Source organism: Apostichopus japonicus, chromosome 5, assembly GCF_037975245.1.
Source record: "Apostichopus japonicus isolate 1M-3 chromosome 5, ASM3797524v1, whole genome shotgun sequence".
Lineage (NCBI taxonomy): Eukaryota > Metazoa > Echinodermata > Holothuroidea > Aspidochirotida > Stichopodidae > Apostichopus > Apostichopus japonicus.
This window is the reverse complement of record NC_092565.1, coordinates 21851215-21866381: the sequence shown is the minus strand read 5'-3', so window position 1 is coordinate 21866381 and position 15167 is coordinate 21851215. Positions and strand designations below refer to the sequence as shown.

The 15167-nt window shown below is 36.5% G+C and overlaps 1 protein-coding gene across 13 annotated transcripts in view; it reads left to right on the top strand.

The window, feature by feature from the left end:
- LOC139968050 (cGMP-specific 3',5'-cyclic phosphodiesterase-like) overlaps nt 1–15167 on the top strand; it is a 184420-nt gene that overhangs the window by 159892 nt on the left and 9361 nt on the right. For 2 of the 13 annotated variants that reach the window (XR_011793212.1, XR_011793214.1), the window contains exons 13-21: nt 1943–2052; nt 2941–3028; nt 4491–4591; nt 5908–5985; nt 7117–7255; nt 7678–7761; nt 11476–11575; nt 12151–12292; nt 13241–13290. Coding sequence is in view for 9 of the 13 variants with exons in the window: in XM_071972366.1 (XP_071828467.1) it covers nt 1943–2052; nt 2941–3028; nt 4491–4591; nt 5908–5985; nt 7117–7255; nt 7678–7761; nt 12151–12292; nt 12757–12860 (846 nt within the window). In the remaining 4 variants the exon portion in view is untranslated. The other 11 variants (XM_071972372.1, XM_071972373.1, XM_071972364.1 and 8 more) reach the window with 9 other exon arrangements.

Here is a 15167-nt window from a genome sequence, read left to right as displayed (position 1 = left end):
AATAAATTTCTCCTTAAGTGGAATAGCTGTTCCAGCCTTGTCAGTTATTAAGAAATTTACTGCAAAAGCCGCGGGCAAAAAACTCAAAGTTGCTCGGGAACGACGATGACTGCTAGTCTCACGGTACTGGATCTTTGACGATCACCGGGTGCGACAGTGATGTCTTTAAAGCTGTCACAACCTCCTCCCACCCCCCCCCCCCCCTGCTGCTTGATGGATAGCATTCCTGTTCTGCCGACACCAGTAGATATAAAGAGAGCTCTTCATGAATGCAGGCGTAGATGTGTTTAATTTTGAGGAGGAAAAATTTATAGCTGGTTTTTATTGACTGGAGGGAAAGAGAGAGGAGAGTTTGAAGCATTGCTTAGAGGCAGCCTTATTGAGTTTCCAGAGTAAAGTGGCCTACTCTTGAAATGTAATATCCTAAAATGTGACTGCTATTTGTCTCCATAAATTTGTGAACTTCATCAAAAATCCTGCCGCTGTGACAGCTCAGTTTCCCCGTCTCACACATCACTTGAATAATGTTGTGCTGTTTTGGCCTCTCGGCTGCAGAGCTGAGCTCACCGCATAGCTCTTGCAACCTAATGCAGCATTACGCCAAGGTGTTAGAATTATTGTTTTTGTTATCTACTGCTTGAATAATTAAACCGAAAAAATAACAGAAAAATGTATCATCTCTGGGGGTGGTAAGATTTATTTTCAATATATATCTGAGTGAAACCTGGATCATTGGTAAGCAAAGTACTATGAAGGAAGAAGGTGTTACTCTGGAGAATTTATGTTTTAGGCCTTAAAAATTCATTTTACAACATGAGATTGAAGAGGGGAAGATCAAAATTGGCCTAGACAGTGTGCCATAGTATGTGATGAAGTAGAGATATGCACTATATATCTATACAAACCAACTTCAATAAAAAATAAACGGTGGATGATATTAATACCAACAGCCTGTAGGGTTGGTAGAGAATTACCCTTTTACATAATTGTTAATTCTCTTTAAAGAGCACATTTATTCCTGTATGAGATAATAACTTTTTATAGGGACTTTTCTGGATGATGGGTTCGAACAGAGGGATTGGCAAAATGAAGGTCCTCACTTTACATACAACATTTCATCCAAACATTGTATTTCGTTTTCTGGGTGTAAACCTTATTAAATAAAAAAAAATTGGCTGTTTCGATGATATCAGTTTTACCTGCAAGTTGAACTGCAAGACTACTACACAAATAAGATGTGCCCTCTGATGTTTGTGGCAGTTAAAACTTTATGTTGTGCAAATACATAGTAGCAAGCTGTAATTAATAGTTACACTGAACTTAATGTATTTGCTCCATAAAGCAGAAATTGCCCACAGCTGTTCATAAACAACATTGGTGTTTAAAAATGTATTATTCACCTCCTTCATTGAGGTGCATAAATTTAAACACCAGACCTGAGTTAACATGCCTCCCAAAGATAAAGCATCTCTTGGTAATGCAGCGTTTATCTTATGCACGAGTAATGTGGCAACAGCTTATGAGATTCCTGTCTTAACGATGATATTATGATGTGATTCCTGTCTTAACGATGAAATTAAAGTGTGGGAATGATCCAGTCAAGATCCCTCCTCATGCATAGTGATTATACACTTACTTAGCAAAATGCACTGGCGGATTCCCAGAGTTACTGGAAGAGGAGGCCCGGGAGAGAAGTTACTGGTAATTCTGTACCAAAATTGCTACCGAATTAGCTGTACAGACGAAAAACCAGTAAAAGTATTGGAAATGCGGGTGCCTTTAACGTGCTAAGTACCTTGTTGGAAACAAATATTTGTGTGCCACTTAAGCTGAAAGTTCCAAAAACATTTCAGATGATGGGGCCCAGGCCTCAATCCCTTTATCCACCCTTGCACTTCACCAATTGTTTAAATTGCATTATTATTATTTCTTCTCCAAATAGGTGGGTGGCATTCAACCATTACTTCATCCTCTGGAGATGCTTGGATTGTTGGTCGCCTGCCTCTGCCACGACCTTGACCACAGAGGAACTAACAACACATTCCAAACAAAGTATGTTCTTGAAATAGTTGTATCGGAACTAATTTGTTATCTATCCTTTTGACTTGATTTGGGTGAAGATGCACAACATTATCATTTGGTATTTTATAGATAGGAACTACTGTACCCACCTCCTTCCCCTGCCCCCCCCCTAAAAAGTAGTAACCTCCCCAAAAAAACAAAAGAGAATGCTTAAGTAGTATAGTAGAGGGCGCTATTTCTGAATCATGACGTAGCATGCAGTTGTTCCGCATAGAAACTCAATGTTGACTTAGTTTTTAATTGGTAAAACAAGAACATGCAAAACCCATTAAGAATATAGAGGGGTTTTTGCCTTTCCTCTTTTGATCACAGGACATGATCTGTTCTTTGCTAGTCCTAACGTCCAATGTTTCATGCTTTGAGCAATTGGAGGTTCTGTTTATGGTGACTGATTAAAACACACATTTGATATTTCAATACTTTAGTTGTTATCATGCATTGTCACCATGAAACTGCAATCAATACAGTGAATGTGGTTATGTGAGCTGGATTTACTACCTCAACCAAGCATGTTTTCTTTTGAGGCAATTAAGTTTCAAATTTAAGAAACCTCAACGTCAGTGAATGATCTGGATGGGTACAACCATTTCAGTTTTTTTATTTAAATGTGGTGTTGATGTAAAAATTCAATTTCTTTCTTCTAAACTTATCACTCCTGGTACCATTGATTTACCCTACCCCTCTTGAAGAAATTCAGGTTTACCTCATTTTCTGTAGCAAAATATGTGGATCTATGGTGAATAGCTTTTTAAGGAAAGAGCTGCCTCCACCCTCCCCCCACCCTCCCCCTCTTATTTTTGAGTAGTTTGTATTAAATTGATTTTGCTCTCAACAAATGAAAATGTTTTGTCTTTTCAGAACTGCTTCCCCTCTGGCATTGCTCTACAGTACCTCAACGATGGAACATCATCATTTTGATCATAGTATTATGATCCTCAATAGTGAGGTATGATAGTCTTCATTGTATCATCAGTCTTATTGTGAGGTTTTCATGATCATATGTTTATATGATCCTCAATAGTGAGGTATGATAGTCTTCATTGTATCATCAGTCTTATTGTGAGGTTTTCATGATCATATGTTTATATGATCCTCAATAGTGAGGTATGATAGTCTTCATTGTATCATCAGTCTTATTGTGAGGTTTTCATGATCATATGTTTATATGATCCTCAATAGTGAGGTATGATAGTCTTCATTGTATCATCAAGTCTTATTGTGAGGTTTTCAATATTATAACTTTATATGATCCTCAATAGTGAGGTATGATAGTCTTCATTGTATCATCAAGTCTTATTGTGAGGTTTTCAATATCACATCTTCATATGATCCTCAATAGTGAGGTATGATAGTCTTCATTGTATCATCAGTCTTATTATGAGGTTTTCATTATTATATCTTTATGTGATCCTCAATAGTGAGGTATGATAGTCTTCATTGTATCATCAGTCTTATTGTGAGGTTTTCATTATCATATCTTTATGTGATCCTCAATAGTGAGGTATGATAGTCTTCATTGTATCATCAGTCTTATTGTGAGGTTTTCATTATGACATCTTTATATGATCCTCAATAGTGAGGTTTAGTCTACATTAATTGTCTCATCAGTTTTTCTCTTGCAAGATATCTTTGTCATAACTATTTGTGTATTGATCCTCAGAAGTGAGCCTTATTGCGAGATATGGTTGTCATAACTATTTGTTTATTCATCCTCAATTGTGAGGTACATCAGTCTTAATAAATTGGATCATCAGTCTTATTATGAGGTGTGGTTGTTAACTATCGTTTATTGATCCTCAATAATGAGGTTTGGTAGTGTGTATGTATGTGTGTATGTATGTATGTATTTTAGATCCTCCTTCAAGCAGGAACTCGCGAAGAAGCCATCATTGGCTTATCAAAGCCGCAAGCTGACCGAAGTCAGTCTCTTAGATTCATATTTAAAGTCCAATTATGAATTGTCAACAACTCTGTAACTGGACGACATACATTAAGCTTGGAGTGACTCGAACTTACGATTGAAAGGCACCCGCATTGACCACTGAGCTAGCATTCCTGTCTACATGTAGTCTACATTAATTGTATCATCAGCCATATTGTGAGACATGGTTGTCATAACTGTTTATTGATCCTCAGTAGTGAGGTACATCAGTCTTAATGAACTGTATGATCACCTTCAAACAGTAACTCTAAACTTCTTTTGATCCAATTTGTATATTTTCTTAATTTTCAATTGGGGGGGATTCAGTCAATTTTCCATATCTTCCAATCCCTCTAGTTACAGGACGGCAGCGTGTGATGTGTAAAGACATTGCACCTCAACAATTTATGAACTTTCCCAGAATGTCACTGACCCAAAAATATGTCTACAAGTCTATGATTCAGTTTCTGTTTCTCTTGCAACTCAGGGCAATAACATCTTCCAAGCCTTGTCACCTGAGGAGTACAGAGAGGTCATACAAGTACTAGAGAGTGCCATTTTGTCCACAGATTTAGCCATTTACTTCAAGTGAGTTTTGATAAGATTATTCAGTATTCAGATGTGACGAATCACCTACGTAGGAGAATTGTTTTTCTATACTGTACTTTCCATGTCCCGCTTCAAAGCACTCATACTGGCAGTATGAGCAGGCGCGTAGCCAGGAATTTGCCAAGGGAGGGGCGAACCTGTAGGCAAACTATCAGAGCCGTAGATTCTGCATTGAAAATTATCTAAGCATAGCTCCACCATGAGTTTGGCTGAAAATGCCTCCCAGATCGCTGGAAATGGCACTTCCCAGGCCTTGTAGGTTGCATCTAAGCTTGAAATTACTAGTGATATCATAGAAACATACCAAAAAACAAAAAAAAATATGCTCAAGGGGGGCGGTTTCCCCCTTCGCCCCCCTCCCCTGAGTATGAGCAGTATGAATATCATTGTTTCTGTCATATAAAGGTTAGGAACTGTTGATACTGCCAGTAGGAGTGCTTTCAAGCATGAAATTGGGAGGACAGTATAGGGTGGTATAAGCATTAGGAAATTGTTCCAACTGGCTGGATGAATCCTACTTATAGTACCAATAGTCAACCCCTTTAAGTGATGAGCTGTGCCTATAGTAAACCCCTTTAAGAATATTGTACAGTATTAAGCAGACCTAGAAACTGCTATTAGAACTTTTACAAAAGAGTACCAACTGATGAAAAGAAATTATACACTTAAATTTTCTTTCTTTGGTCAACTTTCAGAAAACTTGCACTAGGTTTGGTTAGCTCCCCAATTACACATTTGTCTCAAGAGGTTCAGTTAATTAGATCACAAACTTTATTTTCATAAACTCATAATACACATGGAGATCTTGGATTGCCTAATATGCCTAATTTTCCCCTAATAACAACCAGTAAAGTTTAATTTATTTGCTGGAACAAGTTTTGTGAAATACTTTATAAAAAATAACAATGAGAGTCATCATCCCAAGCCTAGATTGCTAAGGTTGATCAACTTTCCTTCTGTAATCTTTACATTATTTGATTATTTGATAGATTATTTAATAATTTGATTTAATTATTTGATAGATTATTTGATAGCTTCCTTCACTTTCAATATGCATACATTTTCTCTAGTGATGAATGCATAGTTCAAGGAAAGAGTTCCAACCATTACTTTTACTCCTAATTCTTGTATTTAGAACCGATGGAGATTGAAGGAGTTTGTTGGTACAGGAGCATCCTAGCTCCTCCAGTAATTTCATTCTTGTTATTTTTTTGTTTTTCTTACTTTCTTTATCATCCTTTATTGTTTCATCTATTTTGTATAACATTGGATTAAATTTCTTATATTTGTTGCAGAAAGAGAAACAATTTTTTCAAACTTATTGAACAAGGGGAGAGACAATTTCAGAAAAATGAAGAAAAGGATTTATTGAGGTAAATTTGGTTTTTGATTTCTTGTAGACTTCTGAGAAATCCCTACTCTCAGTCCAGGTTCTTTTTGACATTTTTAAGTTTTAAGAATCAACTGATTAAACATCTGAGGCTTATCAATTAAAGTGGCTAGTCTACTTTTAATAGTCTTACACTAGGTCGGTGTTCATCAGATACAAAGCAAAACCAGATAGGAAGACCTAAGACTTTCTTTCCCCAAATAACAGTATCACAATACATAGATGATAACTTTGTCATAGATAAATGGTGTGAAATGTCATTCAAAGATTCTCCATTGTTCAAGGAAGTTAAAAGAACCTGTTTTTGTTGAGTTATTAGAATTTATAGAACAATAGATTTATATTAACATGAAGGTATGCACTAAGGAGCCAATGTCATCATCAAGTTGGCATTAGAGGGGCATTCTGGATATTTGGCATATTTTAAAATGCTGAATATCTTGCAAAATGGAATATCTTTAGAAATATCACTAACACTCACATTCTTCTTTGTGCAAACTGTAACTTAATACGAAAGATCCAATCGAAGTTGCCTGGAACTTCAAATCTGTAACTGAACGTGAACATAAAGAAATCGATTGGATCTTTTGTATTATGTCTCACATCACTGGCCTTAACAAAGACAATATATATATATATATATAATGTTCCACAGAATTTGTTAAATAGTGAAAGTTGTATAACTGGTAAAATTTGTGTAGATTTTATATAAATGGCAACATTGCATAACTCTACAGCAGCCAATTGTGCAATTATGCTGTGATTTAAAATATCTCGCTCTCATGTTGCTTCATGTTCAATGTCATCTATTTTTAGTTTAGAGTGACTGTCTTCCATATAAGTAGTTATCCTATTAAAGAAGTGTAATTTTCAGGAGCTATTGATTGACTTACTATGAAAGAAAATTATACACAGGGAGGAGTGAGGAATGTGGCTGAGACAATGTTTTGAAGGTCAATTATAAAAATGGATATTTTCTTGTGTTGTGAATCTTTTTTTCAGGACATTTCTATTAATATAAGAATATGGAATGTAAATTGGTGTCCTGCATATGTGATACAGCTGCAGGCCTCTGTTATTCACCATCGTTGACGTTGTTGTGTTCTTTCACCAGGGGTATGATGATGACCGCCTGTGATGTTTCTGCCATCGCAAAACCCTGGGAGATCCAGAGGGATGTTGCTGAGTTGGTCTTTAGTGAATTCTTTGAACAAGGGGATATGGAGCGACAACAACTACAAGAGGAACCTATTGTGAGTGACCCTATCCCCACTTCTTTTCTCTCCTCCCCCTCCCCACATCCCCATTAGCTCCATTAACTCCACTCATTTATGACAGTGTCCCTCTGTTGATACAGGCGGTGCCTGAACATCCCCAATACCCTTATTTATAAACGATGTGTACTTGGAAGCCCACAGTAGCTCAGGTAATGTTAATACTAAACTTTGAAATGTTGGTAGAGAAAGAGTGCTGATAAAAGAATAAACACAACATATAAAACATTTGAATGACTGCAAGAATCTGTGCACTGAATAACTATTAACCCAGTCAAGATTACTTCCAATAATGTCAAGCGTCTACTTCATAAAACTATGTAGATGTTGAAGATAGATTCTGACCATGTAAGTATCTGTAATGAGTCAAATCATATATCTCTTTTTGTCTCCACACCAAGGCAATGATGGACAGAAAGAAGAAGGATGAGTTACCGAAGATGCAAGTTGGTTTTATTGATGCTATTTGTATGCCAGTCTACAAGGTGAGTCATGTCCAGCAGGTTCTTAACCACTGAGTATTCGAAACGGCTGGATATAGTTCTTTCTCAAGTGGCTCTGCTAGACTTTGTCAAACTGAAAACTATCAACAAACTTTTATCTAGGTATCAAACTCATATTATAGTATTGGTCACCATTTTCTCATCTTTTCCTCTTTTCTCCCCCTCAAGAGAAACTATAAAAACTAAAAATATCAGAAAGGTGCTGGGGGGGGGTGGGGTGGAAGGTTCTGTTTCTCTGAGGGACTACATAAAGCTTAGAAAATGCTGACCAGACAGGTCCCTGGAATATCATTTGCTAGAGCCAAAGGTAATAAGTCAATTTGAAGTCGTTAAGTTCTGGAAACAGATGAGTTTTCATAGTAGATTTGAAGGACACAAGAGAGGTAGAGATGAAGTACGGAAGGTGAAGTCTAGAAAGACCTAGGATATCAGTCTTTTCTGACTTTTTGGTCAGACTGTGTGATGTTGTAATCAAGTTTGATTTGGTCCTCTAGTCACCCATGTCGATTGTGGTTTGCATGACACCCCATCACCCCTTGCACTTTACACTGTCGCCCTCTATTTCTAGCATGATTGATGAAGGTTACATGTTAGTCCAGTGCATGTCAACCCATTTGTCTCATTTTTACACCGACGTACATTTTGTATTATTAGTGTAAAATAGTGAAAGCGACACACTATCTTTGCCTCGGAATACAAACGATGATGTTATGGTAAGCTGCACTTTGCTGAATGAGGGAGGGACATGCTGCTTGGATTCCCAGAAGAGTAGGTAGGATGTTTAAACAGACATGAAAGTGGGTCACATCTCATCCTGATGAAGTCTCTGATGGAAGCAAGTGTTGTAGTGCGCATAGAAGTAACACTGATGTAATTACGTCCGTGGTGCACAGCTGGTAAACCACTGGGGTCTATCTGCAAGATTTAGTCGCAACAATCGAGGGGATAGTGGTTTGCAAAACCTTGCAAGTGTGTCTTTCCAAATTTGAAAAATAAATTTAAAAAAAAAAAGAAGGAGAAAAAGAAGTTTTCCATGTCATCCATGTAATTCACTATATAGTGGGATCCATTTCACCTGCATTTCAACATGGATCTGATGCTGTTGTAGTCCAAAGATGTGTTGCACATACCCAGTACTATCGCTGAATGATCTCCAGATAGAGAAATCAAGATGATTCTCTTGGTTTCAGAGAAATCCTTTTAGTCAAACATGATCTGACATCTTGCAGTTTCTCTCGCAGGAAAATTTCTGAAAAATATTGTGACTTGAAACGAGAAAAACACTACTGATAGGCAACGGTGTCATGATTGAACAGGAATTAATTAATTGAATTTCCAATTAATTGAATTGCCATTTACTAAAAAAAACTATCATTGTTAAACAAAGTCACTAAAAGAACTGGTGAAATCATTTAAGACGATGAAGAAAAAAATATTGAGATATCCAGATTATATAAAAATAGGTTTTGTTTTGGAACTTTCATTGATAAATGATAGTAATTTTGAGAAGAAATAGTCTCGGCAAGAATTTTTTAGATTGGAATATAATCTTTGATGTTGTTCTATTTATACATATGAACAAGTTGGGGTAGTGCAGAGACCTTGCTACAAGTCACAGGGTGGACAGTACCTTATTTAATTAATGCAATTATAACAAGTCATGACTAAAAACTTAAACCCATTTTGCAAAAATTAAAATACCTGAAAGTATTTGAGCAAGGAAACTTACTTTAACCTCATTACTCTAAAACACACTATAACCTCTGAGGAGTGTTTGCAAGGTAAAGCTAAGTTCCATGATAAAATATCATGGCCTGTTAGATCACATATAATTGGAATTAATTGACCTTTCACTGTTGTTTGGGGATTAATAAATCTGTCTGTATGGTAATTTGAAGGATGTACTTAACTTAAAACACTGTACCAGAAAGGGAACTCCCTAGCCACGCCCAAAATAAACAGAGAGCGCTGTTGCATCGGTCCTACCAAGTTCTGCGAAACTTGACAAGCTACAGTCTCTGACTGCAGATCACAGCGGTACGGTGAGTTGATCGCTAGTTTGGTTCATAATTATTATAGAAGAAGAAGAAGAGATGTGTTTCAGATCCAACTAATTGTTTAAGCAACTTGAGATATGTTTTCTAAAGCATCGTTTTCATTCGGCCAGACTGTTCAAGTGGAAGGAATTTGCTTGTTGATGAGTGCTTCCACGTGATAGTGTTACTTTGCTTCAGAGATCTGTGAACAGTACCTACTACGCACAGTATGACCGATAGGATAGCACCCTCTGTGGAAATGCTTGGAAGTCACATTGAAAGTGCATGTAGACAAAAATGGACCCAAAGGAGGAAACTAGTCTAACCTTTAGGTGTGCAACCATATATAGGATATAGTGCATTGTTAGCATGTGTTAGGAATCACCTGGTAGGTAGGTAGCTAGCCTTATAGAAATTGATGCGATGTTACATTTCAAAGTAAAATAATAATTTCCTCTATCTGGGAGTAACAACAGTTAAGGAAATTGTAGTTATTTATATACATGAACGACATTAATAGTCACTACATATAACCATATCAGTTATACAACCATTGTAATGAACTAACTACAATTACTCACTGATTATTATCATTATTATTATTGTGCTTAATCGCCTCATAACATGCTAAGTTAGTTTCAAAATGGAGCTTAAGTTTGAGGACGAAGAGAAGATTTAAATCTATCAAAGTTTGTAGTTAATTTCTCTCCTTCATTCAAAACAAAACAAAAGTTGCTAAAGTTTCTTTCAGGTACTGTGTCTAATGCTATGTTCTCCTTTTGTATTTTGGAATTAAGTATAAATTATTCTGCTGCGATATCAGCAGTACTGTTAGTATACTAGTACAGGGTAACGTTAGTAACGTTAGTAATTGTACTAGCCTTCAACATAGATGAATGATAATCCTTGGTAGTGGTATCATGACAAGTTAGGCTGACGGTTGCAAGTAACGTCAAATTTATTTGAACCAGTTTTTTGAATAAATCATTATGTTAGTCTTACCAAAATGACCAAGATAAATTATTTTCTCTTTGCTACTATATTCTGGGTAGTTTCTTGTTCTTTTAGTCTAATTTCATGCTACACCATGTCAAAAGATATGTTTAATTTCTCTAAATAATTTTTTTTTTGGGGGGTCGTAGCATTTTTTAGAGTGCCACCGTTTTCTGGGCACATACTCTTGATCTTTAACATAGTGTTATATTTAGTTGATATGTTCTGTCTTTGCTTATTCTCAGAACTTTGTTAAATGCAGGTGTCGGGTGTATCTGTCACTATATCACTGTCTTCACATTTACAGGGACGGATCAGGACTTTAAAAAGCTGGCAATGTAGGCTGTTGAAGGTTATTCCCAAGCCAGGGAGGGGTATGGGGGGGATCCTCTCCCAGAAAAAGTTAACCATTTTAAACATGAAATGTGAATCCTGAGGCCTATTTTAGGCTATAAATTAGGTGTATAATTAGGTTCAAATGCAAAGGTTTGTGCTTAACTACTTTTACTTTCTTGTGGGTGTTGAAAAGGGTGTTTACAAGCCCCCAACAAGGCCCCCTTGATCCGTGCCTGATTAGCACTTACATCTTCTTACATCATCATCATCACCATTATACTCTCTCACGTTATTTCCTGTTCACCCCAAACGCCGTGCATCTCTCTTTTAGATGTTCACTGACATATGGCCCGACTGTTCACCTCTTCTTGATGGTGTCAACCGTAACCGCTATAATTGGCAATCCCTGGCCGATGGCAATATCCCAGATGGTTTGCACGATTTATTTCTTTATCCTCCTTTGATTATTTAAAATTCTGCTGTATTTTTTTTTCTATATATATATATATATACAAACTCACTTTTGTATTCATCCTTTGTGGTTTTACTTGCATGTTTTATAGCTGTTTCCCCAAATTTGTCTTTTTAACTGTTACATTTTTTCTACCTTTTTATGTCCCTTGTTTTAAGTGTGTTAATATATGAAAATAAAATTTTCCTACCCAATAATAATAATAATAATAAGGATATTAACTAACGAGATTCAGCTAACAATGTTTACAAGAATCCTGTTTTGGTATCAACAAGTTTGGCTGTTAAATCACCTAACGGATTACTTGGCTATGCATTTAAAAAACCTCAGCCATTCAGACTAACAATTTGTCAGCTGTGTTAATATTTCCATAAGTTCATTTGTAATGTTTATGTAAAAAACCTTAACCTGTGTTTTTTTGGCTTCATATTTGCACATTTGTTCATCCTTCTCTGGAACACCTCTGGTAAGTAAATGCGCTTCACCTCTGAAGCTTATTATCTTTTAGCGTGTTCCTCTTTGCCATTGCCTCAGAACTTTGCAGAAATGAATCCGGGCATGAGACCGCTTCTGGACGGAGTGTCGAGGAATCGGGTAGAGTGGGAATTGTTGGCAACGGAGTGGGCGAGAGGGTCGTCGACAAGCCTTCAGACTCCAAAAAATAGTGTCAAAAAAGGTACTTGAAGGTAATTGTCCTCTCGGTCTGCATGCATGAAGACGTATTGTGTGTTAGTGCTAGCTCATCATCATTCATGTGGCTTCATTTCTCTCTTTGGGTCACTCTGTTTTTCTCATGGCCAATGAAAAAAAAAGAAAAATCAACATTAGAATCAATCAATATGAGTAAAAAAAAAAGATATATTACGCTGGAGTGAAACTGACTCATCGAAGATGACAGGCAAAGAAACTAACAAACCTCCTCGGAAGACTCCAGTAGAATGAGAAAAATGGGGGAAGGAAACGGGTAGTTGGGGGGGGGACCACTTTGGGTGACCCTGAAGACCCTCATCCAACATTTCACACGTGATCATTTCAAATTCCGAAACGGGTAACTTTTTGGGGGTTTTTCTTTTTGGAACGTTTTGAAATGTTTTTTCCCCATTATTTTACCAAATAATACTCATTACATATCATTCACAGGTTTCATACATAAAATTTGGTATGTTGTGATGTTTTCAGTTTGCAGTGCCATTTTCATAATTGTAAAGATATTTGTAATTTGTTTCTTTTTAAATCTGGGATGACAGAAATAGAAGTATAAAAAATGAAACACCATGCTTCATCTTTAGGACATGTCTTTTACTTTTTAATCCATCCAGAAGTGAACTTTTTTTTTTTTTTTTGGCCCCTGTTCTTTAATGCAATGAAAATTTTGAATCAGTGCAAGTGCTGCTATTGAAAGTAAGAAAGAATAAATTTTCTCAGATTTCCCTTGATAAATGTTTTTAATTAAGAGCAGAGGAATTGCTGACAGATATTTTTTTCTCAAGTTTCTGTAAACATGTATGTTGCACAGTGAATTCTCTTTTCCGTCATCTTTTACATATCAAGAACAAATTATTTCTTGACAATGTTACCAATTTTTCTGCCTCTATTCTCACTCTCAACGCTTCTGTACCGCCAGTGTAAAGACGTCCGCGTGGAGTCTTGTACAAAAGGGAGGCTTTCTGCCGTGTAAGTGACAAGTACCGTTAAGTATGTGTCATCGTAGCACCCTTTCATTAGCTGGCGATTTTGGGAACATGCTAGATCTTCGTACCATCTCTCTTGCGCCTTTATCATTTAACCTTTGGTCAGTGGTGTGGCAGTGTAAATATTTTGTTCTCTCGATGATGATGGACATGGTTTGTTTTCCCCAGCCTTGGCATGGTCTTTTGCATTTCTCAGTCTTACTCTTTGTATGATCAAACCTGTATTTTTGCATATCGTTTGCATATCATTTGCATAATTGAGAGGTATCTTACTCGACCCATCAGAGGAACGACTTACTCCACCACCCATAAGAGGAACAATAGGATGTCGTACGTAAAACAAAATTTAGACCAGGAATGACGATAGGCGTAAAACCTTTGGAATGTCACAAATGAAAAACTAAACATTGCATTAAATTTGTGGTACTAAATGATTTGTAACTCTAAAACAAGGATCAACCAGATGTTTTTAACCATGTGTATATCTTAGCTAGATTAAAGGATGTATAATTATATGTGAAATATGAAATGTTTGTATTGTAATATCAAAATTGTTACAATGTAACACACAACTTGATAGAAGCATTATATTTCGAGAGGTACCTGACAATGTTAGCTGTCTTTTGTGCTTGATAATCTATACTCAGATACTTGTTAAAGAGAACTTAAAAAGCATGTGAAAACACCACCTATCTTCAAAACAAAGTATGATACCTACACGTGTCAAAGCAGAACATTATGATGCTGAAGTTATGATTGCTTCATCAGGACACTACCTTATTGATTCAAGTCAAGAAAACCAACAAGAATATAAAAACAGCAACTGGTTGTTGTGTCTGCATTCTAACCCATTCCTATGCTAACAGCAGGATTGCATCCACATATACTTTGGGGGAATTAATTCAAGGGGCACTTGCTCCCCCACCCTCTCCTCCTCCTCCCCCCCCTCCCCCACAGACAGAAAAATTCCAAAAATCCTAATCCTTGTTTACAGTACCTAAATTTACAACATCTATGTGCAGTTCACCTAAACAGTTGGAAACTCTTCTACATTGTTTCAAAAATTGCAAAATACTGCACCATTTTGCATCTACACAAACCTCCATTTTTCTAAAATATTCAAACAGGGGATGGGGGGGGGGGGGGGGAGGGGATAGTGAATCACATGGATGGTAGTGTCTCTTTTTGTATTCTACTGAACAAGGAAAGAGAATTTAAAGATGAGACAATTTGCTAATCCATGATTGTAGAGAAAAGCATAATTTTGCACCAAAAAAGAAAGGAAAAAGGATGATGGGAACAGTGATAATGGTTTAGTTCCTTATACTCCTCACCCTTTTCAGTGTTAGGGTTTGATATCATGTTGTAAAATTTGGGTCTGCTGTTCGTGTTATGAAACTCCCATTTTCCTTTCAAACTTTTTGTCCAACAATCTGACCAGAATTAGAGCAAACCAAGATGCTAGTTTCATCATGTTTGTCACCATCATAAATCCTTGTGTGGTTAAAGGGGCATTGTATCCTTAAAGAGGAAATTTGTGTTTTCATTTTGAACTATTTTAAGTTATCATGGCAGAAAATGTATGAAGAACTGTTTGTTTGGTTTGTCAATATCACACTTGACATCAGAGGGGAAGATCTTTAGATTAATATACTTAAAGTGACCCTTTAGATGACAATAAATTATATTAAAAATCTATGGCTACCAGTTTGTCACGTAATAGCTCAGGCATTCAATAACACAATTTTTGTAGCTACTGTCGGTTGCAGATGTAGCCAACATAATCTTTAACACACTTTTATTGTGGTTTTAGTAAAACTAGGTGACCCACTGTGTTTCAGTTTGATGCACAAATCTGTT